Genomic DNA, 27712 nt, shown 5'->3' on the forward strand with positions numbered 1-27712 from the left:
TTAATTTGAATCTTAATTTTATACATATAGCCTAATATGTATTTGATTTATTTGATATTTTTTCATTTTCAAGGTTTGGATATTTATGAGCACTAATGCTTACAGAAAATAGATTCTGATACTGTTAAACATTACATTGTGTTAACGGTTCAAATAAATCTTCACTGTGACGTACGTTATTTTATTATAGTCAGTCGTGAACTGAAGTGGGCCGCTCTAAGCCTTGAAACTCCAGAGCTTATAAGAAGCCCCACTCCGGCCCTGAATCCTGATGATCCTTGAGATGTTTCCACAACTTGACTGGAGTTAGACAAAAGCCACTTGAAGAACGTTCAATCAAATCCTAACAAATCAAATTGTCTGGACTGTTGAAACAAAGAGACTGAAAAAATAGTCTGGATTGAGGGAGAGATGAATGGAATGAGATGAATTATGTACAGAAGCAAATAATTGAGTAAAGTAACTAATTTAATCAACTTTGTAATAAGGCTGTAACATAAAATGCAGAAAAGATTAAATGTTGTGAATACTGTAACGGATGTGTTCATGGTAAATGCGTTTATCATGGTTATGTCTGTACTCACTTATGATCAGAAGGCTCGGCTTCATCACTGAACTCAAGGGGAAGAGGCATGGACTTATCACTCCTCACAGACACACAGCTGCTTTGCCAATTTCTGTAGGAGTTTATCAATCAATCAGAGACCAATCTATCATTTGAAATTTGCCTTAGTCTTGTTATTGAGGATCCTAGTTAAAAGTAGGAACTATAATATATATTATAAAATATTATGTACTGTCATCATGGCAAAGATAAAAGAAATTAGTTATTAAAACTATTATGTTTAATAATCCGTTAAACAAAAATAGGGGGAAAATATTCAGGGGAAGCTAATAATTCAGGAGGGCTAATAATTCTGACTACAACCTTATACTAAACATCTTTAAAATTATTTAAAGTACATGTCATGCTGATTGAGTAATGTTCTTGGTTTGCACAGAGTCACAGTTCTATCGTCAAGTTCATTTTCAAACTTTATGATTACTAGTTATTTTATTTTCAATATCTGAGGTAAACTATCTGCCAGCTCTTTCAGCTCTTTTTTGTGCTTAAATCTGAACTTAAAGTATACTTCAACTCGGCTTAAACTACACTTTAATTGTTTTTAAAATAAAAATTAAAAGAAGTTTTAAAATGCACTTTATCTGAACTTAAAATATATTTTAACTGTTTCAAATTAAAATGTACTTTAAATAAAATACACTTTTAAAAGTGCACTTTAATTGTACTTAAAGTATGTCCTTTTTAACACAACTAAGTATGTTACCACATATTTCAAATAGCTTAAAGTTAATCTTAAGTATACATAAAATAACAATTAATATGATTGAAGTTGTTCCAAAATAACACATTTAATATCAGCTTAGTATAGGACAATTAAGAGATGATAATTATGTCCGAAAAAATACAACTTAAGTACACTATCTTATCACCTGGGTAGGCCCGAACATTATTGAGCATGTCTGGGGTAAGATAAAGGAGGAGGCATTGATGATGAATCCAAAGATTCTTGATGAACTCTGCAGGAACGCTTTCTTTGCCTTTCCAGATGACTTTATTAATAAGTGATTTGAGTCACTGCAGAGATGTATGGATGCAGTCCTCCAAGCTCATGATGGAGTGAGACACAATATTCATCTTTTTCAACTGCAGCATGACTTTATATTCTATAATGGACATTATTTCTGTTGTTACAAGACTTTTGTCTAAGCAAAGTCAGACCTTACTGTCCGAATTAAATCATTAAAACAAATCAAGGCATGATTATATTTTATTACATAAGCGTAATCTAGAGGCCTTTACCTTTTTTATAAGCCACTTCTGATACCAAATGATCAACTTAAAGTCAAGTTATTATTTGTTGTTCCTAAAACACGGATAGGCGAGGAGACTTTTGTCATGTTGTGTATGTGGTATTTCAATCCTACCTGTCTCATCTGCAATTAACTGAACATCAAACACATAAAAAAACACCAACAACTTTCTAGTCTTTTTTCTAGAGATTATTCAGATAATTTACATACAGCTCAGGCAGCTCTTATAGTACTTTACTGATTACTGCTGAATTTTTTTCTCTCTCTCATAAATAGCTAAACTGGTGAATATCACATTGCATCTCTAGACATGATTTACCAGTTTGTCTTTTTTAAAGTATACTCTTTCTTTATTTTCCAATCCTGTTTTGCTGAAGTCCGAGTAAAGTTCACCTGTAACTTAGTGAAGATCATCATAAGCATTAAACTGTTCTGCACTCAAATTGAAGCCTATTTTCTACAGTTTTTTTTTCTCCTGATGTTGTTTGGATTGTTATGTCCTCAAAATAAATCATTCTTAAAATGTCCCATGACCAATTACAGAATTGAAGTGACTGAAGCAGCAGAGATGGTCACCATGCATGCAAGTATACATTACTTTACATTGTTCACAGTTCTTTTTAACAAACTAGTAGTGACTAAGTGTATGCAACTTATATGCTAAATTATGCAACCAGTGAAAGACAATATTTTTGACACCATATAAAGCGAAAGTAAAGAGTTTGACTTGAGTACATTATCTCAAGAAAAGTCCCAACAATCAATACAGCAATGTTAACAAGTATATAAAATTGTTTACTCACTCGGGTTCAGAAGTCTCAGGTCCATCACTGAACTGAAGGGGAACAGGCATGGATTGATGACTCTTCATAGACACACAGCTGAGCTCTGGAGATGTTTCTGTATGTGTGTGAACACCCTGCTCTCTCTTCTCATTGAGATTCATTACACAGATAATAGTAAACAGGAAGAAAGAAAAATTTTAATCTTAAAATGTCAGAATTTTTCTTTTGTGATCCCACGTTATTAAAATATACAATAAAACAAACTATACTTTCCAGATTTACACTCAACCACAGAGCTTTGGATGAATATAAACTTGTTTAAAGCAGCTCAACTCTTTGATTAATAGTTTCAGAAACTCCCAGAATTAGTCTACGTTTTTGAATCACTTATAAGATTTTGAATTATATTTTTCATGAGTTCACACTTACATATATTTACACATAGAAGTTGTGTGTTTTACAGTGCAACTGTTTGATTATGGCTTTACCTCATTTTTGATACAAAATTACAGATTAAAGTTCTGGTTTTGATTCTTTATTTTTGTGTAAACACTACATATAGATGATGATTATATCTGAAAATACTTACAGCAGGATATAAAAATAAAATGCAGAATCATAAACTGATCCAATAATACATGTATGTTGTTCAAACTTACCTCTGTCCCAACACTGAAGAACACCACACAAAAAAACGTAAATCAGCGTACAAATCTTGTCAGTCCGTATACATAGGAGCTTTAAACTAATCTGTTATTAAACCAATTCACATTTTCACAGTGTTTTCCCTCTTGTTGTTTTTCATAAGCATAATGTAGTCACTGGTGAATGGTTTCACTTTCCACAATGTCTCATGAGCAATAAGAGAAGTGAATCATGTGTTAAAATCACATGGGAAAAACATCAGAATTAGATTTTTTTTTTTTTATTGTAGCAAACGTGAAAAACTATAAGATTCAACATAACATCTAAGAAAAATGTTTTTTTACATAAAGCTGAGAGGTAAGAATTATGTGAATGAATAATTAATTGTCTAATGCAATAAATAAATGTAAACGCTTTAATACAAACTGATATAAACACAGCTATTTCAGAGAATGCTGAAACCTAAACAAATAAATATAATTTAAATGGACTCTAATATAAATATTATCTAAAAAGACTTAACAGTTTTTATGCCATATAATCATGATGCAGTCAAACAAAAAAACATTTATTAAAATGTGGACAATACAATGTGTATATTGTTAATACTTGAATACTGCAGCTTTAAACCAATGCAAACAATATCTGCTGTGGAAATACAATAATCACATGATAAACTTATTCTCAAAATCATCATCTTCAAGCATTTCTAAAGCTTTGGCACTGCAGCGAGAGCCATTATTTACAAACGGCAATAACAGTGGAGAACCTACCCAAGAGTAAAATAATTTAGAAATATAGATATTTAGAAATTTTACATATTACATAAATATATAAACTGTAAAAAAAATATTAAAATGACACACAGTGCTCTCTTGAGTAGCCCGTCTCAGTTGTATTGGTGAATGGCATACAATAATAACAGGCCACTAGATGGTGCATTTGAAAAATCAGAATTATATTGCATTGAGGGAGCCACAAAGAAATTTTTCATTAAATACGAACACGTTGATAAAAGAATGCCTGTGTCATATCCATAATAGTGATCATAACATTTTTTGACCATACAAGTAACATATTGGCATGATTTCTGAAGAATCACGTGGCAGAGAGTTCATTAATTATGCTCAAACTTCAGCTTTGCCCTATTTACTTATGAAAAAACTATATATTAAGTAATACTATAGTGTTTTGAACATACCAAAGTGTGTAAATATATACATTATAATATTTACAACTCTGTTAATAAATGCTGAAGCATACTGTTGTATTAATAAAATAAAAAAATGATAAACTAATAAATACTGCAGTATATTTTAGTTTGATAAAACTGTAACAGTAAACTGGTGTAATGTAGAATAATATACCCTACAGTTGTAGAAAACTACAGCATTGAGTCTTTTTTACATTTCTATAGTTGTGTTACCATAGCAACAATATAAATACCATAACAGATTAATCCAAGTACTTTACTAAAGTTCAAAAACACTATACTATGTACTATAAATACCATAAATAGTACTATAAAAACTACTATGGTATTTTTTTCAAATGGGTAATGGTAACTTGGGTTTATGGGCAATGATCAATATGGGCATATGGTAAAAAATATTGGCAATGGACAATAGTCAAAAAAAAGAAACATTTTTAGACTTTAATTGTTGGTGAAAACTTCTACATCTGTGTGGATTATTGATGAGAATTTTGAAGATAAACAACTGCATATCCTGAGTCTGCAACAATGATGTCACATTTAGATTCCAGAATTAGAACATTTAGACCTCTGGAGTCTGTGAGATTATTCGATCCGAGTTTTTGGTGAAAAGACTGCAAACATATACTAAAGAGAAATATCTCAGTGATAATGGAGAACTTTAACAGTCCCACAGCTTCAAATGTGTTTGATGAAGCACGTTTACTGGGCGAACACACTGACCTGATCATCAGGGCGAATGGCACTAAATTTCAAGTGCACAAGATCATCATGTGTGCCTGCAGCCCTTATTTTAGGTGAGTTGAAACACTTGAACTGCTACTGTGGACAAATGACTTATATTACTTATAAAAAATTACAATTACTGTACATTTCCACTACTAGTGTGAAGATACTGGAAAAATATGTCATATGCAATATTGTTGTTGAGTAACGTTAACCATATTTCTTCTGATATATAAGTGACTTCCAAGTAAAAATGCTGTTTTTATTAGCTATGTTTTCATAAAATCATTTATTTATTTAAAGATATTAAAACAAACAGGTAAAAGATATTTTTCAGATCTAATTAGTTCTAATTCAGACAAAAAAAAAAAAACTCAAAATGCAAACATTTCATCTTTGAAACACTATGAATGATTGAAAACCTCAGCAGATATTCTGACTCTGACAGGCTGTTGTCATTTTTCTCTCTCGTCACTGTGTTTTTACAAATTTAAGTGGATTGAACATTAAACAATTAAGTTGTCCCAAAACAAATCTCATTAATTGAGTCGTTTCAGTTCATTTTAAATAAATACGCTAAAAAAGATTTCTGCAAACAATTTATGTGTGGATTTTAAACAAACAAATTAAATAATGTTCAACTTAATTTGTTTTAATTCAGCTAAAATAAATTGTTTACAATCTCTTGACGTACAAAAAAAAAAGTAAATCCAAGTAATCTTCATCTTTGAATCAGTTTTTTTTTTTCAGTGATGAAAATGTAGAAAAATTAAGTTTGATGTTTAGTGAACTGTTAAACTGTGATAAATACTGTAGTAAACCTCTATTTCTGACAAAACTGCAGTGTATTGTAGTATACCCTATACAATAATTGCAAAATTAATTTACAGTTTCTTAATTGTTGTTGTTTTACCATAGTAACTACTATCATTACGACACTGTAAAAAAAATGCTGGGTTCCAGCAATTTCAGCAGTTCAGTCCAATTAAAGTTGTAATAATAATTTAGTTAAATTAATTGATTTGTGTTGAGACAACATTAAGGAATTGTGTGGAACCCAAACCAAACACAAATCAATTAAGTTAATGTAATTATTTTTGCAAATTTAAGTAGATTGAACATAAAACAATTAAGTTGTCCCAACAAATACTCAAGAATAAGCTCACTTTACATAAGTAGCTTGAACAAGCAACAAAAAATAGTTTTAGTGTATAAAAAATAAATAAATAAATAAATAAATAAAAATGACAAACACTATAATATTTACAAGATAAAATAATATAGACCAGAACTGTCAAACTCAGTCCTGGAGGGCCGGTGTTCTGCAGAGTTTAGCTCCAACTTGCCTCAATACATCTGCAATGATGTTTCTAGAAAGCCTAGTAAGAGCTTGATTAGCTAGCCCAGGTGTGTCTGATTAGGGTTGGAACTAAACTTTGCAGGACACCGGCCCTCCAGGACCGAGTGTGGACACCCTGCTATAGACCATTTCAATGTGGCGATGTCACTGTTATGGGCCCATGAACACTTCCTGCACTGTAAAAAATGATATAATCAACTAGTCTAGACAGCATATGTTTTTAGCTTATTGTAACTTATTTTGAACTAAGGTAATCATGATCTAACTTAATTTTATAAGTTACGAAAGCTGTTTAAGTAAGTTTAACATAATATAAGTTCAATAGCTAATTTGCTTCAGCTTAAAATTTAAGGCGACCAGGATTTTATTATTTTTTTTATATATATTATTTATTATTATTTTATTATTATTATTATTATTTTGACTGTAACAAGAGGCAGTAACTTAACATTAATACAGCTATCATACCATTATTTATCAATATTGGGGCCTTTGGAAGCTATGAAAATTTAAAATATTTAACAGGAAATATGTTAGGACCATCGTTATTATCCCTCAAAATGGTCTACAGTATTTTCTCCTGTGGAAATGTGGAAATGTTTTTTGCTTAAATAGCACTGGAGTCATATAATGCAGTTCTGCAAGACAAAATTAAAATGTAAACACAGAAATGCTCATGACTAATGCTTATATTTCATATCTTTCTTCTCCCTTATTGACTTATAATTGTGTTCACAGGGTACTGTTCTCCTCCAAATGGACCAGCACAGCTGAGCATACCTACGACATCCCAGAAATGTCTCCAGACATCTTATATCTCATTATTCAGTACGCATACACAAGATCTGCGCTCATTACAGCAGAGAACGTGTTGAAGCTGTTAGTGACAGCTGATCAGCTCTTAATCTCGGGTCTCGTCGCTGCCTGCTGTCAGTTTCTGGACACACACTTAGGTCCAGAGAACTGCATTGGCATCCACATGATTACCAAGGACTTTCACTCCTGCTCAAAGCTCCACCATAAAGCGAAGCGGTTCATACTGCAGCACTTTGAGAACGTGCTGCAAGTGTCTGAGGAGTTCCTGGAGCTCCCGCTGGAGGAGCTTGAGGAGATCATTGATGATGACAAACTCAACGTCAGACATGAGGAGGTGGTTTTTGAGGCCATCCTTCACTGGATTGATCATGAACCAGAAAGCAGGAGGAAACACATTGCGACTCTTTTGCCAAAGGTAGGAGAGAAAGTTTATCTATAATTCTATTTCATTCAATTCAAGTTTATTTGTCTAGCGCTTTTCTCAATAATTACTGTTTCAAAGCAGCTTTACAAAAGGTGCACATTAATGCTGTAAAAATACCAATCTGGTTTTACCTTTTAATTAAGTTTTAAATACACTTAAAAACTGATTCATTGGATTTACTAAAGTGTTGCTAAAAGCGGTTTCAAACTATTCACTTGGGCTGAATTTAAACAAACAAATTCAATTTAGTAATGTTCAACTTCAATTGTTTGTTTAAATTCAGCTCACACAAATTATTTGCAACCTTAAAAAATAATAAACCCAATGAATCATTTTTTTCAGTGCACTTTTTATCAAGTGCTTATACATCTCATGTAAATGTTCATTACTTTAAAACAAGACAGTATTACTGAGTAAGCAAAAGATGCACTACAACAGGCACTTTGAACACTTTATAACATCCATGCAACAATTGTCTGAGGTAAAAATCTGAATATACCCTATACTATGCTTCAGGTTCGACTGGGACTGATGACGTTACAATACTTCATGGATAATGTAAAGCACAACCCGCTGGTGATGGAGAATGAAGCCTGCAAGCCTATAATCCTCAGCGCTATGAAGGCCTTATTCGACTTTCAGTTTGATGGACCAATAAGCTCAGAGCTCCTACATCGACTGACCCGCCCTCGTCTGCCTTCTGCAATCCTATTGGCCATCGGAGGATGGAGCAATGGGCCAACTAATGAGATTGAAGCGTTTGATATGAGGGCGGAGCAGTGGGTCAATGTGAATAAAGTGGACGAGCGGTCCACAGCATATCTTGGCACTGCAGTTCTGGAGGAGTTTGTTTACTGCATTGGTGGTTATGACAGTGTGGAGTATTTCAACAACGTCAGAAAATTCAACCTCATCACACAGACTTGGCATGAGGTGAGTAATGCTGTAGGCTAGATAGTAAAGTAGTTTTTAATTAAATACACTGAAATAAATGGTTCACTGGATTTACAATTTGTTTAAGGTAAGTGGTTACAAACCAATTTATATGAGCTGAATTTAAACAAAACAAATTAAGTTGAACATTACAAAATTTATCTTGTTTGTTTAAACTCAACACATTTAAATTGTTTGCAACCAGTTACCTTAATTCAATTAATCATTGTTTTAGTGTACAGGAATTACAATGCTTTGTTCCATTATTTCATCTTCATTTACAAGTAGCAGAGTATTTACAGCTACTGTATATTTCTGTACATTCGCATCTCGTCCCTTTGTGCCCCCCTGGCTGCATAGTCACGAACTGCTGTTACACCTAAAAACACGTTCTTCACACCTAAGTGCCGCGGCGGCACCACACACGGCAGTAATGGTCCTTTTGAAGTGTCACCCACTGAAGCTATTGTGATACAGAAACGATGTCAGACTGTATTTTAAGATGGACCATAGTAGTGAATAATAGTATTTCATGTTATTTTAAAGAATACCACTGTATTAGCAAGATTTATAACTAAACAATAATAAAAGCTTTGGAAATTTCATTTATTTTATTGCCTAATATTGTTTTAACATTTTCAATTGTGAAGTTGTAGTTGACATTGTATACAATTAGTCATTTCAAATCAAAGTATTAGGAAATTTGTTCAATACGATAATCCAACACATCTTTTATTTATTTTGTATTTATTTTGAGCTTTTTAAGTACATCTAGGTAAATTAAAAGAAAAAGAGAAATATTTAGAAGAGTGGCAATAAATAAGTAATTTTAGGTTTTTGTATTTTATTAAATTGGCTGTTTTTTATATCATGAAAGAACTTTTATGTAATACAAATACTATACTATACTATAATATAATATAATATAATATAATATAATATAATATAATATAATATAATATAATATAATATAATATAATATGATATAATATAATATAAAAATAATAATAGATATTTTAGTATCATGTATTTGTTTGTTAATATTTTGAATTAAGCAATTTTTTAATTTACGGTTTATTTAGAAATATTTATATATTGTGTGTGTTATTGTCAGGTTAGTTCCTGTAGTCTGTATAGTTTTATTCATTTAATTATTTCATGTAAAAGATTGTATATAAACCAATACTATAATATAATAATATTTGATTCTACACAAAAATAGCATAGAATTACCATCATGACTGTGTATAATCACTTACAATCAAAATGGCATGTTAACACCATTGCACTTTTTGCATCTAAAATGAATTGAGATGCTTCTTTATTGTGTGCATAATCACTGATGTTTCTGGTGTGTTTTAGGTGGCCCCCATGTATGAGCGGAGATGCTATGTCAGTGTTGCTGTCCTGGATGGACTCATTTATGCCATCGGTGGCTTTGATGGACTTGAACGGCTGAATTCAGCTGAATGTTATAATCCAGACACCAACCAGTGGACACTCACAGCACAGATGAACGAACGCAGGAGTGACGCTAGCGCCAGCTCACTGCAGGGCAAGGTAAGTTCAGATGGGAAAATCTGGTCATAACTTACATTTTCACTCTACTCTCCTGCAGTGTCTTGCCTTTAGTCTTGTCCATCATGCATGTGTTTATTTGTGTGTGTGTGTTTGTCAGGTTTACATCTGTGGTGGTTTTACCGGGACAGAGTGTCTCTTCTCAGCCGAATGCTTCAACCCTCAGACAAACCAGTGGACGCTCATTGCTCCGATGAGAAGCCGCCGCAGTGGTCTTGGTGTGATCGCATACGATGGTCTGGTTTATGCTGTGAGTATGAAACACACACATCAGTGTTATTGTAGCATTGCTTCGTAGTATTTTTAAATAGTTATTTCACATATTTTCTGTTTACATTTTGAATGGAGCTAACTAGCTGTGTATTTAGTTTTTTTTTTGTTCTTTTAATTGGTTCTTTTTAATTTCATTACAATATGTCTGTTTACAATTAATGCACCAAGTTAAACTAAATTAAGTATTTTAAAAGCATCTAAACTGAAAAAAATTACACTTTGAACCAACTTTAAAAAAAGTTACAGTTTGTTACAGCTAAAATTTTTAGGCTCTCAAAAGTATAATTTTACTTTGGTTCGAACTTTAAAATTTAATCTAAATAAAATAAAATAAAAATTGTGGTCAACAACAAAAAATACATTCACCCAAAGTAAAAATATTGTTTATTATAAAGACACTAATTAGTTTTATTAGTTGTAACTTTTAACCTTGGTAAACCAAAGATTTTTATTATTTATTTTATCTTTTTTATAAAATCATAAGTATATTTTTGCTCTAGACCATCTTAAAAAAATACAGTAATTTGTTTTTAGGTTGGTCTAAAGCAAAATTATATTTTCTTTACAGCTAAATTGTTAAACAAGTTAAGAAAGGCTTGCAGGCTTCATTCTTCATCAGCAGCATGTTGTGCTTTACATTATTCATAAAGTGTTGTAACGTCACCAGTAACAGTCAAACCTGAAGCATAATATTGGGTAAATTGAGATTTTTACCTCAGAAACCATTTTAGTTTTTTCTTAATACAATATAAAACTGAACTTTAAATTAAAGACACAATAGTTTTACTTTTTTCAGTCTATCTTAAATAAACCTCTTTTAGTTTCTCTTAATTTTAGTGCATCACGTTACACATTGTTATAATTTTACACATTAATAAACATTTAAACATCATTTTAATGTACTTTTTCATGTTTTGCACATGAGAACATCAAACTTAACTGAATGATGTATTTTAAAATGTTCATCAATTTTTAGTTTTTGTGTTATTTATGTGTTAACTAAATGATTTACTCTTAAATATGGCTTTATAGTTGGTATTCATTCTTAATTTTAGTTTGAGTAATTTTTACATCATATCTGTACTTATTCTATGTAAAAACACAAAATAAATGTTTAAAAAAATGTCTTTTTTAAAGGTTGGTGGTTTTGATGGTGCCAGTCGCTTGCGGACTGCAGAGGCCTACAATCCACTGACTAACATCTGGAGGGATGTTGCATCTATGCACAAAACACGCAGCAACTTTGGCATTGAGGTGAGATGTGGACAGATAATACTTGCATCAGCTGAAACCACCGATCATTAAGATGATCATTTTGTGATGATGAATGTGACACATTTTTATTTGTTCCATATTGACAATTAATGGAAAACTGAACCTCACTGGCTCTTAATGGAAATGTTTGCCCTGCATATCAAAAATGTTTCAAAGAAGTCAAAATCCCAAAAGGTGTTAAAATAATATAACAATTTCAGAAAAAGTTTTAAATAATATAAGAATAAAGTTGAGAACATAAGCTATGCATGTTTTTAAAATAAATAGGGAAAGTTTATATTATATATAAAACATCCCGCTCTGAGGTTTCGCTATAAATGTACATCCTGAAGCTGAACATATTTAATATTTATTTAATTTGAATGTTGCAGGTGGTTGATGATCAGTTGTTTGCAGTCGGAGGATTCGACGGATCGGGCACCATCTCTGATGTGGACTGTTACGATGTGGAGATGGATGAATGGTAACATCTCATCTTGCATGGATATATTTTTGGCAATAATCAAAAGTACATGTGGGTTAAAATGATCATTAGCATATTAAGTAAAGATCATGTTACATGAACAGATTTTATAAATATCCTACTGTAAATATAATTCACTTTAAATTCAAATGAGATTGTGCTCATTACAAAAGAGAGGGCCGAGCTACAAATGTCTATTTGTCAGCATAGTGGCAAATTCAAAAACAAGACTAACATCCTATACTAATGAGAGAGGGATTGTCACTAAAAATGCATCTGCAGACTGTTTTCATGAATTTTGATTATAAAAAATAAAATTATTCATTTTTACCATTAGAGGCTGGTTATATTTACCGACTGTTGCCACAAAACTGTTAAGAACTTTCAGAACGTCACTTAGGCAACTTTAAAAGCAATTTTCTCAGTATTTTGATCTTTTTGAACTCTCAGATTCCAGATTTATTATAAATTTTAATTTTAGAAAGCTTATTTATTCAGTTTGTTGGTGACGTTTACATCTTAATTAGCAAAATGTACACTTTTGTAGTCCAGGGTCACATTTCACACTGCATGAGCTAATGCTTGCAAATGGAAAAAAGTGAAAGAAGTTTAATATGCATTTCAGTGGCAGTGCATTCACAGCATCTGTTTCTGTCTCTGTTTTCTGCACAGGTATTCGGTAAACAAGGCGTCGATCTCTCGCAGTGCTCTGAGCTGTTGTGTAGCGACAGGATTGCCGAACATCATACAATACGTGGCCCAGCGAGACGCAGTCCAGATACAAGACGAGTCTGACAATGAATGAACTGATTCAGGCAGATCTGACTGTCTCAATACATGTGGACTGGAAAACCTCAATGCACCTCAATAAATGCATAAAAAAGAGCCAGTGTATTCCTATTTATTTAAGGGATAGTTCACACAAAAATGAAAATTCTGCCATCATTTACTCTCTCTTTACTTGATCCAAACCAGTTTGACTTTCTTTCTTTTGTTGAACACAAAAAAGATACTTTGAAGAATTCAGAAAACCTGTTACCATTGACATCCATGTTTGTTTTTCCTTCTATTTAAGTCGTTACAGTTTTCAGCGTTTTTTAAATATCTTCTTTTGTGTTCAACGAAAGAAAAAAAACTCTTGAAAATTTTTGAGCACTTAAGGGAGAGTAAACGGTGAGTAAATGTTCATTTTTATGTGACTTAACCCTTTTAAAAAGATAAATTCTGAAAGGGTGGAACTAATGAACTCTCTGATCTCATGTTATTGTATTATAAGTGGCTTTGGATGAAAGTTTCTAAATGACGGTGAAATCTCTACTTAAACATTCAAAGGGCTTCAATATAGATATGACTACATCTAATATTGAGATTCATGTTTACTGAGTTGTTGCTTGTAAAGGGTTTATGTACTGTTCTAATATAGTCTTCGGTTAATTTTGTTTTTTTATTTTTTTTTTATGACAGGATCATTGGAATGGTCTAAAACTCAATGACTATTGACTTTTGATATGCGAACACATAAAATTGAGGCCATTGTAGCATGGTAAATGGTTGTGTAAAAAAAAAAGGAAAATTCACACTTGTGGTCCTCGTGGTCAAAAATGACCGCCATAGGAAATGAATGGGAGATAATCAAAAATATGAACATTCAGAAAATATTTTGTTTACAAAAATAAAAATTCACCATGATGTTAAAACAAATTGCACAGTAAGAAGGCAACTCTATTGACTAACTCTAATGCCTCGGTCACATTAAAATTTGTGCATGCGAAATTCTGTTGTACAGCGCTGCGAAAAGGGGGAGATGATTAGCTATTAGACATTATGAAATGATTGGACATTAAAAAAGCGACCGAATGGTCCATGATTTAAATTTCTGACAAGAGAGGTCATGTTTTGATCTACGATTGGTCTCACGCAATCATGTGATACGATTTTGCAGAGTTCATCAAGCTTGAACTTTACAACCTGATAACAACACAGTGAACTGATAAACTTGTGGCACGAGCTTGCGTTTCCGGTCTGACGCATTTGTGTGTGTACGAATGGAAGTCTATGGGGAGAAAAGTGCAGTGTGACCGCAGCTAAAAACAGGGGTAAACCAACCCTGTTCCTGGAGATCTACTTTCTTGTAGACTTCAGTTGCAACCAATTTCAAACACACCTGCCTGTAATTATCAAGCACTGTTCAGCCCCAAATTAATTAGTTCAGGTGTGTTTGATCAGGGTTGGAGCTGAAATCTGCAGGAAGGTAGATCTTTGGGAACAGGGTTGGTCACCACTGCTCTAAAACATGCGAGGAGTGTGTGTGTGTGAGACAGACAGACAGACAGACAGACAGACAGACAGACAGACAGACAGACACAGACACAGACACACACACACACACACACACACACACACACACACACACACACACACACACACACACACACACACACACACACACACACACACACACACACACAAAACAACAACTTCCTAATCTGCAATTGCCTCTCTGGATATCACACTAACTGTACCCAAAAAAAAAAAAAAAGTACTAATACTTTCCTTCTTAGACTTTACAGACCTGAAACTTGCCTATAGCACTTATTCATTGTTGCTCTTATAGTTGTGTAAGTTGCTTCCTTGTCCTCATTTGTAAGTCGCTTTGGATAAAAGCGTCTGCTAAATGACTAAATGTAAATGTAAACAACAACAACAACAACAACAACAACAACAACAAAATGTTACATTCAGTAATAATTCACAAATCAGTGCATAGCAGTGAAGGGGCAACACTAAAACACTGATAGACACACAAACACAAAGCACAAAAAAGCAGGCAATTACTGGATACTAATTATTGCCATTAATTATTACAATAAACCATCTCAAATTAAAAATCTGAGGGTTCTTCCCCTTTCATCCACAAGTATGATTCACAAATAAGGATTTTAAGGTCCCAGTTAAAAAAAACATTATCAGAATGAAAAATTACTTGGCTAAATTACTACAATCACTAAAACCCCATAATTAGTATTTTGTTTTTGCATTGTGATTGTTTTATTATCAAAGGATTATTGCTGTAAACATGTCTGAGAAGATTATTTGATCTTACAATGAATAGCATTAGCACTTAGCAGTAGTTTATTCGACCCAAATAAACAATAGTGTGAACAATTACTATTAGCTACTACAAACAACAACTTTGTAAACTTTTCAACGTGGCTCCCCTCTGAGTTTATAAACACCAATATCTGCATAAGTATTATGTTGATGTTCTCACTTGACCCAGCAAACTTATAAAACATCAAAATGATATTAAATATCCACTTACAAACAATTATTAAAATGAAATAACATTTGTTATGGCATTTAGTTATTAAATATATCCTAAATTAATATATAAAACTGAATTTATTTTACAAAATTTAAAACTTGCTGACTCACTACTACATACTATATAATCTGTATGACCCAACTATATAATTACCCCAACATGTTGATCCAAGTACTTTACTATGGTTCAAAAGCACTATACTATGTACTACAAATATTATAAATAGTACTATAAATACGACTATAGTATTTTTTTCATATGGGCAATGGTCACTTAGGCATATGGGAAATGGTCAATATGGGCATATGGTCAAAACATATTGGAAATGGGAAAAAAAGAAACATTTTTAAACTTTAATTGTTGGTGAAAACTTCTACATCTGTGTGGATTATTGATGAGAATTTTGAAGATAAACAACTGCATATCCTGAGTCTGCAACAATGATGTCACATTTAGATTCCAGAATTAGAACATTTAGACCTCTGGAGTCTGTGAGATTATTCGATCCGAGTTTTTGGTGAAAAGACTGCAAACATTTACTAAAGAGAAATATCTCAGTGAAAATGGAGAACTTTAACAGTCCCACAGCTTTAAACGTGTTTGATGAAGCACGTTTACTGGGCGAACACACTGACCTGATCATCAGGGCGAATGGCACTGAATTTCAAGTGCACAAGATCATCATGTGTGCCTGCAGCCCTTATTTTAGGTGAGTTGAAACACTTGAACTGCTACTGTGGACAAATTACTTATATTACATATAAATAATTACAATTACTGTACATTTCCACTACTAGTGTGAAGATACTGGAAAAATGTGTCATATGCAATATTGTTGTTGAGTAACGTTAACGATATTTCTTCTGATATATAAATGATTTCCATGTAAAAATGCTGTTTTTATTAGCTATGTTTTCATAAAATCATTTATTTATTTAAAGATATTAAAACAAACAGGTAAAATATATTTTTCAGATCTAATTAGTTCTATTTCAGACAAAAAAAAAACTCAAAATCCAAACATTTCATCTTTGAAACACTATGAATGATTCAAAACCTCAGCAGATATTCTGACTCTGACAGGCTGTTGTCATTTTTCTCTCTCGTCACTTTGTTTTTACAAATTTAAGTGGATTGAACATTAAACAATTAAGTTGTCCCAAAACAAATCTCATTAATTGAGTTGTTTCAGCTCATTTTAAATAAATACGCTAAAAAAAATTCTGCAAACAATTTATGTTGAATTAAAACAAATAAATTAAATCTAAAAATGTTCAACTTAGTTTTTTTTAATTCAGCTAAAATAAATTGTTTACAATCTCTTGACGTACAAAAAAAAGTAAATCCAAGGAATCTTCATCTTTGAATCTTTTATTTTCAGTGATGAAAATGCAGCAAAATTAAGTTTTTGATGTTTAGTGAACTGATAAACTGTAATAAATACTGTAGTAAACCTCAATTTCTGACAAAACTGCAGTGTATTGTAGTATACCCTACACAATAGTTGCAGAACTAATTTACAGTTTCTTTATTGTTGTTGTTTTACCATAGTAACTACTATCATTACCACACTGTAAAAAATGCTGGGTTCCACACAATCCCTTTATGCACTGAATACAAGGACATTTGCTGCTTGCTTGAACTACTTAAAAGACTTAAAACGACACAAATCTTAAAGATTGTTTGTGATACCTCAATTGTTTGAGTTCAGTCCAATAAAGTAATAATAATTTAGTTAACTTAATCGATTTGTGTTCAGACAACATGAAGGAATTGTGTGGAACCCAAACCTTTTTTACAGTGTCAACACAAATCAATTAAGTTCATGTAATTATTTTTGCAAATTAAAGTAGATTGAACATAAAACAATTAAGTTGTCCCAACAAAAACTCAAGAATTAGCTCATTTTACATAAGTAGCTTGAACAAGCGACAAAAATGATTTTAGTGTATAAAAAAATCTCAAACACTATAATATTTACTAGACAAAATAGACCAATGGTGATGTCACTATTATTAGCCCATGAACACTTCCTGCACTGTAAAAAATAATATGATCATCTAGTCCAGACAGCATATGTTTTATAGTTTATTGTAACTTATTTAAACTAAGTTAAAAATTAAAAATATAAAACAGGAAAAATGTTAGAACCATCGTTATTGTTTACATCCCTCAAAATGGTCTACAGTATTTCCTCCTGTGGGAATGTGGGGATTTTGTAGCTTTATTAGCACCGGAATTATATAATGCAGCTCTACAAGACAAACTTAAAATGTAAACACAGAAATGCTCATGACTAATGCTTATATTTCATATCCTTCTTCTCCCTTATTGACTTATAATTGTGTTCACAGGGTACTGTTCTCCTCCAAATGGACCAGCACAGCTGAACATACCTACGACATCCCAGAAATGTCTCCAGACATCTTATATCTCATTATTCAGTACGCATACACAAGATCTGCGCTCATTACAGCAGAGAACGTGTTGAAGCTGTTAGTGACAGCTGATCAGCTCTTAATCTCGGGTCTCGTCGCTGCCTGCTGTCAGTTTCTGGACACACACTTAGGTCCAGAGAACTGCATTGGCATCCACATGATAACCAAGGACTTTCACTCCTGCTCAAAGCTCCACCATAAAGCGAAGCGGTTCATACTGCAGCACTTTGAGAACGTGCTGCAAGTGTCTGAGGAGTTCCTGGAGCTCCCGCTGGAGGAGCTTGAGGAGATCATTGATGATGACAAACTCAACGTCAGACATGAGGAGGTGGTTTTTGAGGCCATCCTTCACTGGATTGATCATGAACCAGAAAGCAGGAGGAAACACATTGCGACTCTTTTGCCAAAGGTAGGAGAGAAAGTTTATCTATAATTCTATTTCATTCAATTCAAGTTTATTTGTCTAGCGCTTTTCTCAATAATTACTGTTTCAAAGCAGCTTTACAAAAGGTGCACATTAATGCTGTAAAATACCAATCTGGTTTTACCTTTTAATTAAGTTTTACTTACACTTAAAAACTGATTCATTGGATTTACTAAAGTGTTGCTAAAAGCGGTTTCAAACTATTCACTTGGGCTGAATTTAAACAAACAAATTCAATTTAGTAATGTTCAACTTCAATTGTTTGTTTAAATTCAGCCCACACAAATTATTTGCATCCTTAAAAAATAATAAACCCAATGAATCATTTTTTTCAGTGCACTTTTTATCAAGTGCTTATACATCTCATGTAAATGTTCATTACTTTAAAACAAGACAGTATTACTGAGTAAGCAAAAGATGCACTACAACAGGCACTTTGAACACTTTATAACATCCATGCAACAATTGTCTGAGGTAAAAATCTGAATATACCCTATGCTATGCTTCAGGTTCGACTGGGACTGATGACGTTACAATACTTCATGGATAATGTAAAGCACAACCCGCTGGTGATGGAGAATGAAGCCTGCAAGCCTGTGATCCTCAGTGCTATGAAGGCCTTATTCGACTTTCAGTTTGATGGACCAATAAGCTCAGAGCTCCTACATCGACTGACCCGCCCTCGTCTGCCTTCTGCAATCCTATTGGCCATCGGAGGATGGAGCAATGGGCCAACTAATGAGATTGAAGCGTTTGATGTGAGGGCGGAGCAGTGGGTCAATGTGAATGAAGCGGACGAGCGGTCCACAGCATATCTTGGCACTGCAGTTCTGGAGGAGTTTGTTTACTGCATTGGTGGTTATGACAGTGTGGAGTATTTCAACAACGTCAGAAAATTCAACCTCATCACGCAGACTTGGCATGAGGTGAGTAATGCTGTATGCCAGATGGTAAAATAGTTTTTAATTAAATACACTGAAATAAATGGTTCACTGGATTTACAACTTGTTTAAGGTAAGTGGTTGCAAACCAATTTATATGGGCTGAATTTAAACAAAACAAATTAAGTTGAACAATTCAAAATTTATCTTGTTTGTTTAAACTCAACACATTTAAATTGTTTGTAACCAGTTACCTTAATTCAATTATTCATTGTTTTAGTGTACAGGAATTACAATGCTTTGTTTCATTATTTCATCTTCATTTACAAGTAGCAGAGTATTTACAGCTACTGTATATTTCTGTACATTCGCATCTCGTCCCTTTGTCTAAAAATACTATACTATAATATAATTTTAAATAATATAATATAATATAATATAATATAATATAATATAATATAATATAATATAATATAATATAATATAATATAATATAATATAATATAATATAATATAATATAATAGATATTTTAGTATCATGTGTTTATTTGCTAATATTTTGAATTTAGCAATTTTTGAATTTACTGTTTATTAAGAAATATTTATATATTGTGTGTGTTATTGTCAGGTTAGTTCCTGTAGTCTGTATAGTTTTATTCATTTAATTATTTCATGTAAAAGATTGTATATAAACCAATACTATAATATAATAATATTTGATTCTTAACAAAAATAGCATAGAATTACCATCATGACTGTGTATAATCACTTACAATCAAAATGGCATGTTAACACCATTGCACTTTTTGCACCTAAAATGAATTGAGATGCTTCTTTACTGTGTGCATAATCACTGATGTTTCTGCTGTGTTTTAGGTGGCACCCATGTATGAGCGGAGATGCTATGTCAGCGTTGCTGTCCTGGATGGACTCATTTATGCCATCGGTGGCTTTGATGGACTTGAACGGCTGAATTCAGCTGAATGTTATAATCCAGACACCAACCAGTGGACACTCACAGCACAGATGAACGAACGCAGGAGTGACGCTAGCGCCAGCTCACTGCAGGGCAAGGTAAGTTCAGATGGGAAAATCTGGTCATAACTTACATTTTCACTCTACTCTCCTGCAGTGTCTTGCCTTTAGTCTTGTCCATCATGCATGTGTTTATTTGTGTGTATGGGTTTGTCAGGTTTACATCTGTGGTGGTTTTACCGGGACAGAGTGTCTCTTCTCAGCCGAATGCTTCAACCCTCAGACAAACCAGTGGACGCTCATTGCTCCGATGAGAAGCCGCCGCAGTGGTCTTGGTGTGATCGCATATGATGGTCTGGTTTATGCTGTGAGTATGAAGCAAACACATCAGTGTTATTGTAGCATTGCTTAGTAGTATTTTTAAATAGTTATTTCACATATTTTCTGTTTACATTTTGAATGGAGCTAACTAGCTGTGTGTTTTTTTTTTTTTTGTTCTTTTAATTGGTTCTTTTTAATTTCATTACAATATGTCTGTTTACAATTAATGCACCAAGTTAAACTAAATTAAGTATTTTAAAAGCATCTAAACTGAAAAAAATTACACTTTGAACCAACTTTAAAAAAGTTACAGTTTGTTACAGCTAAAACTTTTAGGCTCTCAAAAGTATAATTTTACTTTGGTTCGAACTTTAAAATTTAATCGAAATAAAAAAATAATAATTTGTGGTCAACAACAAAAATTACATTCACCCAAAGTAAAAATATTGTTTATTATAAAGACACTAATTAGTTTTATTAGTTGTGACTGTTTACTTTGGTAAACCATAGATTTTTATTATTTATTATTATTTTATCTTTTTTTATAAAATCATAAGTATAATTTTGCTTTAGACCATCTTTAAAAAAATACAGTAATTTGTTTTTAGGTTGGTCTAAAGCAAAATTATATTTTCTTTACAGCTAAATTGTTAAACAAGTTAAGAAAGGCTTGCAGGCTTCATTCTTCATCAGCAGCATGTTGTGCTTTACATTATTCATAAAGTGTTGTAACGTCACCAGTAACAGTCAAACCTAAAGCATAATATTGGGTAAATTGACATTTTTAACCTCGTAAACCATATTATTTTTTTCTTAATACAATATAAAACTGAACTTTAAATTAAAGACACAATAGTTCTACTTTTTTCAGTCTATCTTAAATAAACCTCTTTTAGTGTCTCTTAATTTTAGTGCATCACGTTACACAATGTTATCACTTTAAACATTAATAAACATTTAAACATCATTTTCTATGTATTTTTTTATTTTTGCACATGAGAACATCAAACTTAACTGAAAGATGTATTTTAAAATGTTCATCAATTTTTAGTTTTTGTATTATTTATGTGTTTACTAAATGATTTACTATTAAATATGGCTTTATAGGTGGTATTCATTCTTAATTTTAGTTTGAGTAATTTTTACATCATATCTGTACATATTCTACACAAAATAGATGTTTAAAAAAATGTCTTTTTTTAAAGGTTGGTGGTTTTGATGGTGCCAGTCGCTTGCGGACTGCAGAGGCCTACAATCCACTGACTAACATCTGGAGGGATGTTGCATCTATGCACAAAACACGCAGCAACTTTGGCATTGAGGTGAGATGTGGACAGATAATACTTGCATCAGCTGAAACCACCGATCATTACGATGATCATTTTGTGATGATGAGAGTGACACATTTTTATTTGTTCCATATTGACAATTAGTGGAAAACTGAACCTCTTTGGCTTCATGGAAATGTTTGCCCTGCATATAAAAAATGTTTCAAAGAAGTCAAAATCCCAAAAGGTGTTAAAATAATATAATAATTTCAGAAAAAGTTTTAAATAATATAAGAATAAAGTTGAGAACATAAGCTAACATGATTTTAATATTTATGGGGAACGTTTTATGTAAGTTGGGTGGTTTTCCAAATAAATATTGCCTAATGTACTGGAGTTTTGAAAAGATCCCGCTCTGAGGTTTAGTTATAAATGTACATCCTGAAGCTGAACATATTTAATATTTATTTAATTTGAATGTTGCAGGTGGTTGATGATCAGTTGTTTGCAGTCGGAGGATTCGACGGATCGGGCACCATCTCTGATGTGGACTGTTACGATGTGGAGATGGATGAATGGTAACATCTCATCTTGCATGGATATATTTTTGGCAATAATCAAAAGTACATGTGGGTTAAAATGATCATTAGCATATTAAGTAAAGATCATGTTACATGAACAGATTTTATAAATATCCTACTGTAAATATAATTCACTTTAAATACAAATGAGATTGTGCTCATTACAAAAGAGAGGGCCAAGCTACAAATGTCTATGTGTCAGCATAGTGGCAAATTCAAAAACAAGACTAACATCCAATACTAATGAGAAAGGGATTGTCACTAAAATGCATCTGCAGACTGTTTTCATGAATTTTGATTATAAAAAATAAAATTAATTCATTTTTACCATTAGAAGCTGGTTATATTTACCGACTGTTGCCACAAAACTGTGTTAAGAACTTTCAGAACGTCACTTAGGCAACTTTAAAAGCAATTTTCTCAGTATTTTGATCTTTTTGAACTCTAAGATTCCAGATTTATTATCAATTTTAATTTTAGAAAGCTTATTTATTCAGTTTGTTGGTGACGTTTACATCTTAATTAGCAAAATGTACACTTTTGTAGTCCAGGGTCACATTTTACGTGCTAATGCTTGCTTTACGTGCTAAAGCTAATGCTTGCAAATGGAAAAAAGTGAAAGAAGTTTAATATGCATTTCAGTGGCAGTGCATTCACAACATCTGTTTTTGTCTCTGTTTTCTGCACAGGTATTCGGTAAACAAGGCGTCGATCTCTCGCAGTGCTCTGAGCTGTTGTGTAGCGACAGGATTGCCGAACATTATACAATACGTGGCCCAGCGAGACGCAGTCCAGATACAAGACGAGTCTGACAATGAATGAACTGATTCAGGCAGATCTGACTGTCTCAATGCATGTGGACTGTTTCTGGAAAACCTCAATGCACCTCAATAAATGCATAAAAAAGACTCTGTGTATTCCTATTTATTAAAGGTAACATTCACCCAAAAATGAAAATGATGTCGTCAAGTACTCTCCCTTCACTTCATCCAAACTGGTTTGACTCTCTGTAAAACACTGTAAAACCGAAGAGTCAATTTTATCAAATGAAATGAGTGTAGTCAACTCAAAATTTACTGAAAGTTAATTCTACTCATTTGAAAAGAGTTCTGAACTATAAATAATTAATAATTAAACACTTCATTACTTCAACTTAAATGGAGTTAGTTCACAGTACTCATTTAGATTTTTTTTTTTTTAGCTCAAATGGTTTATAGTAATCAGTTTCCTCAAATGGTTTGAGTTGGCTTAACTTATTGAGTTTACAGTACTCAGCTGGTTTGAGTTCTCTTCAGTTATTGGGTTTTGCTGTGCTCAAATTGTTTTGTTTACTCAAATGGATTACGTTCACAGTACTCAATAGAATTAGTTTTTGAACTCAAATGGTTTGTTGCAATCGGTTTGATCAAATAGTTTGAAATATCTTAATTTATTGGGTTTTACAGTGAGTGTTCTTCCTGCTGTGGAAGTCAGTGGTTACTGGTTTTCAGCTTTCTTCAAAATATGTTATTTTGTGTTCATCAAAAAAACAAAAACACTTTACAAGCACTTGAGCGAGAGTAAAGTGTGAGTAAATGGTCATTCAAAGGGATTCATTTTAGATATGACTACATATTGAGATTTCTGTTTACTAAGTTATGGGTTTATTTATTGTTTTAATATGGTTATTCCCGTTATTGATTTTTTTTTTAAATTAAAGAATCATTGGAATGATCTAAAACTCAATGACTATGTTGACATTTGGTATGCAAACACAAAATATTAACAAAAAAAAAAACTTGTGGTCAAAAATGACGCCATACGTAATGAATGGGAAATATGCAAAAATATAAACATTAATGAAATATTTAGTTTACAAAAATGGAAACCCACCATGATGTTGAAAAAAATTGCACAGTGAAGAGGCGACACTCTAAAACAGGGGTAACCAGCCCTGTTCCTGGAGATCTAATTTCTTGGGCCCGGTTTTCCAAAAGTAATCCACTAGGATTTTGGATAACAGATTGGATTAAATCTTGAAAATGGGTTTTTCAAAAAAAAAAAAAAAAAAAGGATTACATAATTGGATTAGATCATGTAATCCAATCTTGGGTTTGATCCTGATCAAACCTTTAGTTTGGGTTTTTCAGACCTTTTTTGTATGATTTGGATCACTTTGATCCAAAAAAAAAATCTGGATTAAACTGATCCCATCAGAAGGGTTGATTCAGTCTGGCTTTCATGCCAAAAATGTAATGAAAACTTTAAAAATGTATTAAATAATACTTTATTCGGATCATGCAGCATCTTACAAGATAACAGATTTATTCATAAGGTTTTAATTGTATTTGTTCATCCATCAGTCTACAGTGATTAGGTAGGATTTAACATACAGTAAAGTAGAAAGAGTTTGGCCTCATAAAAATATCCCCCAAACAGCCACGAATTCACTAAGTCACTAATTGATATATATATATATATATATATATATATATATATATATATATATATATATATATATATATATATATATATATATATATATATATTTATTCAAATATAGCCTAAATACCTGAAATTCTTCTTACATTGTGATTGTCAAAGTATTTTAATATTTCATCAAATGATTGTTGTAAACATGTCTGACAAGATTATTTGATGAATATTAGATTGAATACAATAAATAGCATTAGCACTTTCATTTAATTCAAGTTTACTTTTTGTTTGTTTATATATCGTTTGTCCTTTTCGTCATTATCAGCATGAAAAAATACTTAGCTAAGTTACTACAATCACTATAACCCTATAATAAGTATTTTGTTTCGACATTGTGATTGTTAAATTATTTTATTACCATCAAATGATTATTGCTATTAACTTGTTTAAGATTATTTGATAGAGAGTAAAAACTCTTACAATAAACAGCATTAGCAATTAGCATTAGTTTATTCGACCCACATAAACATTATCAGTATGAACAATTACCATTAGCTAATACAAACACCAAGTTTGTAAACTTTTCAACAAGGCTCCCCTGTGAGTTTATAAACATTAATATCTGCATAAATATAATGGCAAAGATAATTTGTATTTTGTTTTTGCATTGTAAATGTCAAAGTATTTAATATATCATAAAATGATTGTTGTAAACATGTCTGACAGAATATTTGATGTAGATTAGAAGTTTGAAGTTTTAGTTCAATGTTTGTTTTTTATTTATTATCACCAGCTTATTACATTACTTTTCGTCATTATCAGTATGAAAAATTACTTAGCTGACAAACTACAATCATTGAAACACCATAATTAGTATTTTAATTAGCAAAATTATCATCAAATGATTATTGCTGTAAACATATCTGGGAAGATTATTTGATGTAGAGTAGAAACTCTTGCAATGAATAGCATTAGCAATTAGCAGTAGTTTATTCGACCCTAATAAACATTATCTGTATGAACAATTACTATTAGCTACTACAAACACTATCTTTGTAAACTTTTCAACGTGGCTCCCCTCTGAGTTTATAAACATCAATATCTGCATAAATATTATGGTGACGGTCTCACTTGACCAAGCAAATTTATAAAACATCAAAAAGACTAAATATCCACTTACATTTATGAGAAACACGTCGAAAACTGTCGAATGTGTTGGCTGCAAACGGACGTTTAGCGACATCTAGTGTTTTTTAAAAACTAACGTGCCTTGGCTTTGTTTTGGTTCAGACTGACGTCGCTTCCGGTATTTTAAATATGGCGGATAAACGCACGAAAATGTCCTGCACGATTTGAAGCTTATAAAAGTTATTTTATGGCACTTGTTTGCTGCTGACAAGAACGAGTTCAAAAGGCGAACAAAGGTACAATTCGACTGCTCATAATACGGTTTATTTATATTGTGCACAGTTTGACTGACTGAATGAAATATGTATCATATCGATGCTGTGTTGTGTTTCATCTCTGACAATACGTGAAACAATTGTCAGTTGTCTTCTTGACAAAAATTATGAGGAATGTATATTTACTAAGTAAATAGTTTAGTGCCGTAATGTATATCGTTTATCACAACCCACATGAAATAATCTATTATAATTTAAAGTAATCACTATGGTGTTCTTGAACCGTACTATAGTAAACTACTCACATTAATCTGCTGTGGTAATTCTAGAGTTGCGGTCATAATACAACAACTATAGTAATGTGAACAGATTATCTAATACTGTATTTCGTTTTCGACAACTATAGGGTATATTACTACAGTATACATCACTGTTTATTGTAGTACAAACTGAAGTACAGTACCTGTGGAAAGATTTAAGTTTATATTGCTTTTCTAAGATTAATACAAGTGGTAATTTGCACCTTAAGGATGTTATTTGTCATTCTGAAAACCAAAAAAGTCGTTAGAAGCCACTGTGACTTCTTTATAGAGGTAAAGTTGGTTTTATATTCGGCTATTCAGACTTTCTCTTTAATAAAGTAATTTCAGAAAAGTAATGTTTACTAATTCTAAATAGGGAATTCATATTAGCAGCAAATGACTATCAAAGTACAACAATGTTCACAGTGAATTAGATACTGTTAATGTTGTTTAGAAGTCATACTTGCATGCTAATTCCATTCGAATATTCAAAGTAACATGGTAAACAATATGGAGACTGCTAAATGAACGAATGTGCAAATATAAAACCAACTGTACCTCTATGACTTCTTATACTTTCAATTCAGTTCACCTTTATTTGTATAGCGCTTTTACAATGTAGATTTTTGTCAAAGCAGCTTCACATAAAAAAATCATAGTAAATTGAAACAGTGTAGTTCAGTATAGTGTAGTATACGTTCTGGGAAATTTTATTTTCACAAACAGCGGTTCCTTAAAAAAATCTTATTTTTATAGACTGCTTATGTAAAATAGAACATTTAATTAAATCACTTAGATTAATTGCTAATAAAAATTGTGCTTTCTTATTGAGTAAGTGTGATGAGATCTTTCATGCTACTTGCATTTTTTATCTTTTTTTAATTTCTTTTAATTATTTTTTTTTCCTTTTTTAGTTTTGCTCTTTATCCTGTCAATCTAATGTGAATATTGTGTGAAAGAACTGTTTCTTTTACTGTATTATGAATTGTATTATACAGTTTCTTGAAATTAAT

The 27712-nt window shown here is 32.0% G+C and overlaps 4 protein-coding genes across 8 annotated transcripts in view; 3 read left to right on the forward strand and 1 right to left on the reverse strand.

Moving 5' to 3' along the window:
* LOC147833010 (NACHT, LRR and PYD domains-containing protein 3) overlaps positions 1-10602 on the reverse strand; it is a 28275-nt gene extending 17673 nt beyond the window's left edge. For 2 of the 4 annotated variants that reach the window (XM_087289878.1, XM_087289881.1), the window contains exons 1-2: positions 2679-2836; positions 585-677 (exon numbers count right to left, since the gene is read on the reverse strand). In XM_087289878.1, the coding sequence (XP_087146004.1) occupies positions 585-677; positions 2679-2821 (236 nt within the window). In that variant the 5' untranslated portion in view covers positions 2822-2836. Of the gene's footprint in view, positions 1-584; positions 678-2678; positions 2837-3319; positions 3458-10478 lie in introns of those variants that run through there. The other 2 variants (XM_087289879.1, XM_087289880.1) reach the window with 2 other exon arrangements.
* klhl10b.1 (kelch-like family member 10b, tandem duplicate 1) lies at positions 3597-13251 on the forward strand. The gene is made up of 8 exons (XM_087290009.1): positions 3597-5315; positions 7343-7835; positions 8361-8777; positions 10140-10337; positions 10456-10605; positions 11766-11882; positions 12275-12366; positions 13039-13251. Exons 1-8 carry the CDS (start codon positions 5170-5172, stop codon positions 13169-13171), a joined length of 1746 nt encoding a protein of 581 aa, XP_087146135.1. The 5' UTR covers positions 3597-5169; the 3' UTR covers positions 13172-13251.
* Positions 13252-15577: 2326 nt separating this feature from the next.
* klhl10b.2 (kelch-like family member 10b, tandem duplicate 2) lies at positions 15578-24611 on the forward strand. Its single transcript, XM_087290008.1, has 8 exons — positions 15578-16400; positions 18046-18538; positions 19063-19479; positions 20311-20508; positions 20627-20776; positions 21936-22052; positions 22485-22576; positions 23269-24611. The coding sequence occupies exons 1-8, from the start codon at positions 16255-16257 to the stop codon at positions 23399-23401; spliced, it is 1746 nt and encodes a 581-aa protein (XP_087146134.1). The 5' UTR covers positions 15578-16254; the 3' UTR covers positions 23402-24611.
* A 1682-nt stretch (positions 24612-26293) lies between these two features.
* Positions 26294-27712, forward strand: part of shprh (SNF2 histone linker PHD RING helicase) — a 55296-nt gene continuing 53877 nt past the window's right edge. For both annotated transcript variants that reach the window (XM_087289778.1, XM_087289779.1), the window contains exon 1: positions 26294-26418. The gene's annotated coding sequence lies outside the window, so the exon portion shown is untranslated. The remainder of the gene's footprint in view (positions 26419-27712) is intronic.

The sequence above is a fragment of the Danio rerio genome, chromosome 17 (genome assembly GCF_052040795.2).
Source record: "Danio rerio strain M-AB ecotype USA chromosome 17, GRCz13ab, whole genome shotgun sequence".
Classification (NCBI taxonomy): domain Eukaryota; kingdom Metazoa; phylum Chordata; class Actinopteri; order Cypriniformes; family Danionidae; genus Danio; species Danio rerio.

Coding starts and splice junctions, on each gene's coding strand:
- klhl10b.1 (XM_087290009.1), top strand. CDS start 5,170: ATGGAGAACTTTAACAGTCCCACAGCTTCAAATGTGTTTGATGAAGCA. Junction 10,606..11,765: donor ACGATGGTCTGGTTTATGCT/GTGAGTATGAAA, acceptor TCTTTTTTAAAG/GTTGGTGGTTTTGATGGTGC. Junction 12,367..13,038: donor GATGTGGAGATGGATGAATG/GTAACATCTCAT, acceptor TTTTCTGCACAG/GTATTCGGTAAACAAGGCGT.
- klhl10b.2 (XM_087290008.1), top strand. CDS start 16,255: ATGGAGAACTTTAACAGTCCCACAGCTTTAAACGTGTTTGATGAAGCA. Junction 19,480..20,310: donor TCACGCAGACTTGGCATGAG/GTGAGTAATGCT, acceptor GCTGTGTTTTAG/GTGGCACCCATGTATGAGCG. Junction 20,509..20,626: donor CCAGCTCACTGCAGGGCAAG/GTAAGTTCAGAT, acceptor TGGGTTTGTCAG/GTTTACATCTGTGGTGGTTT.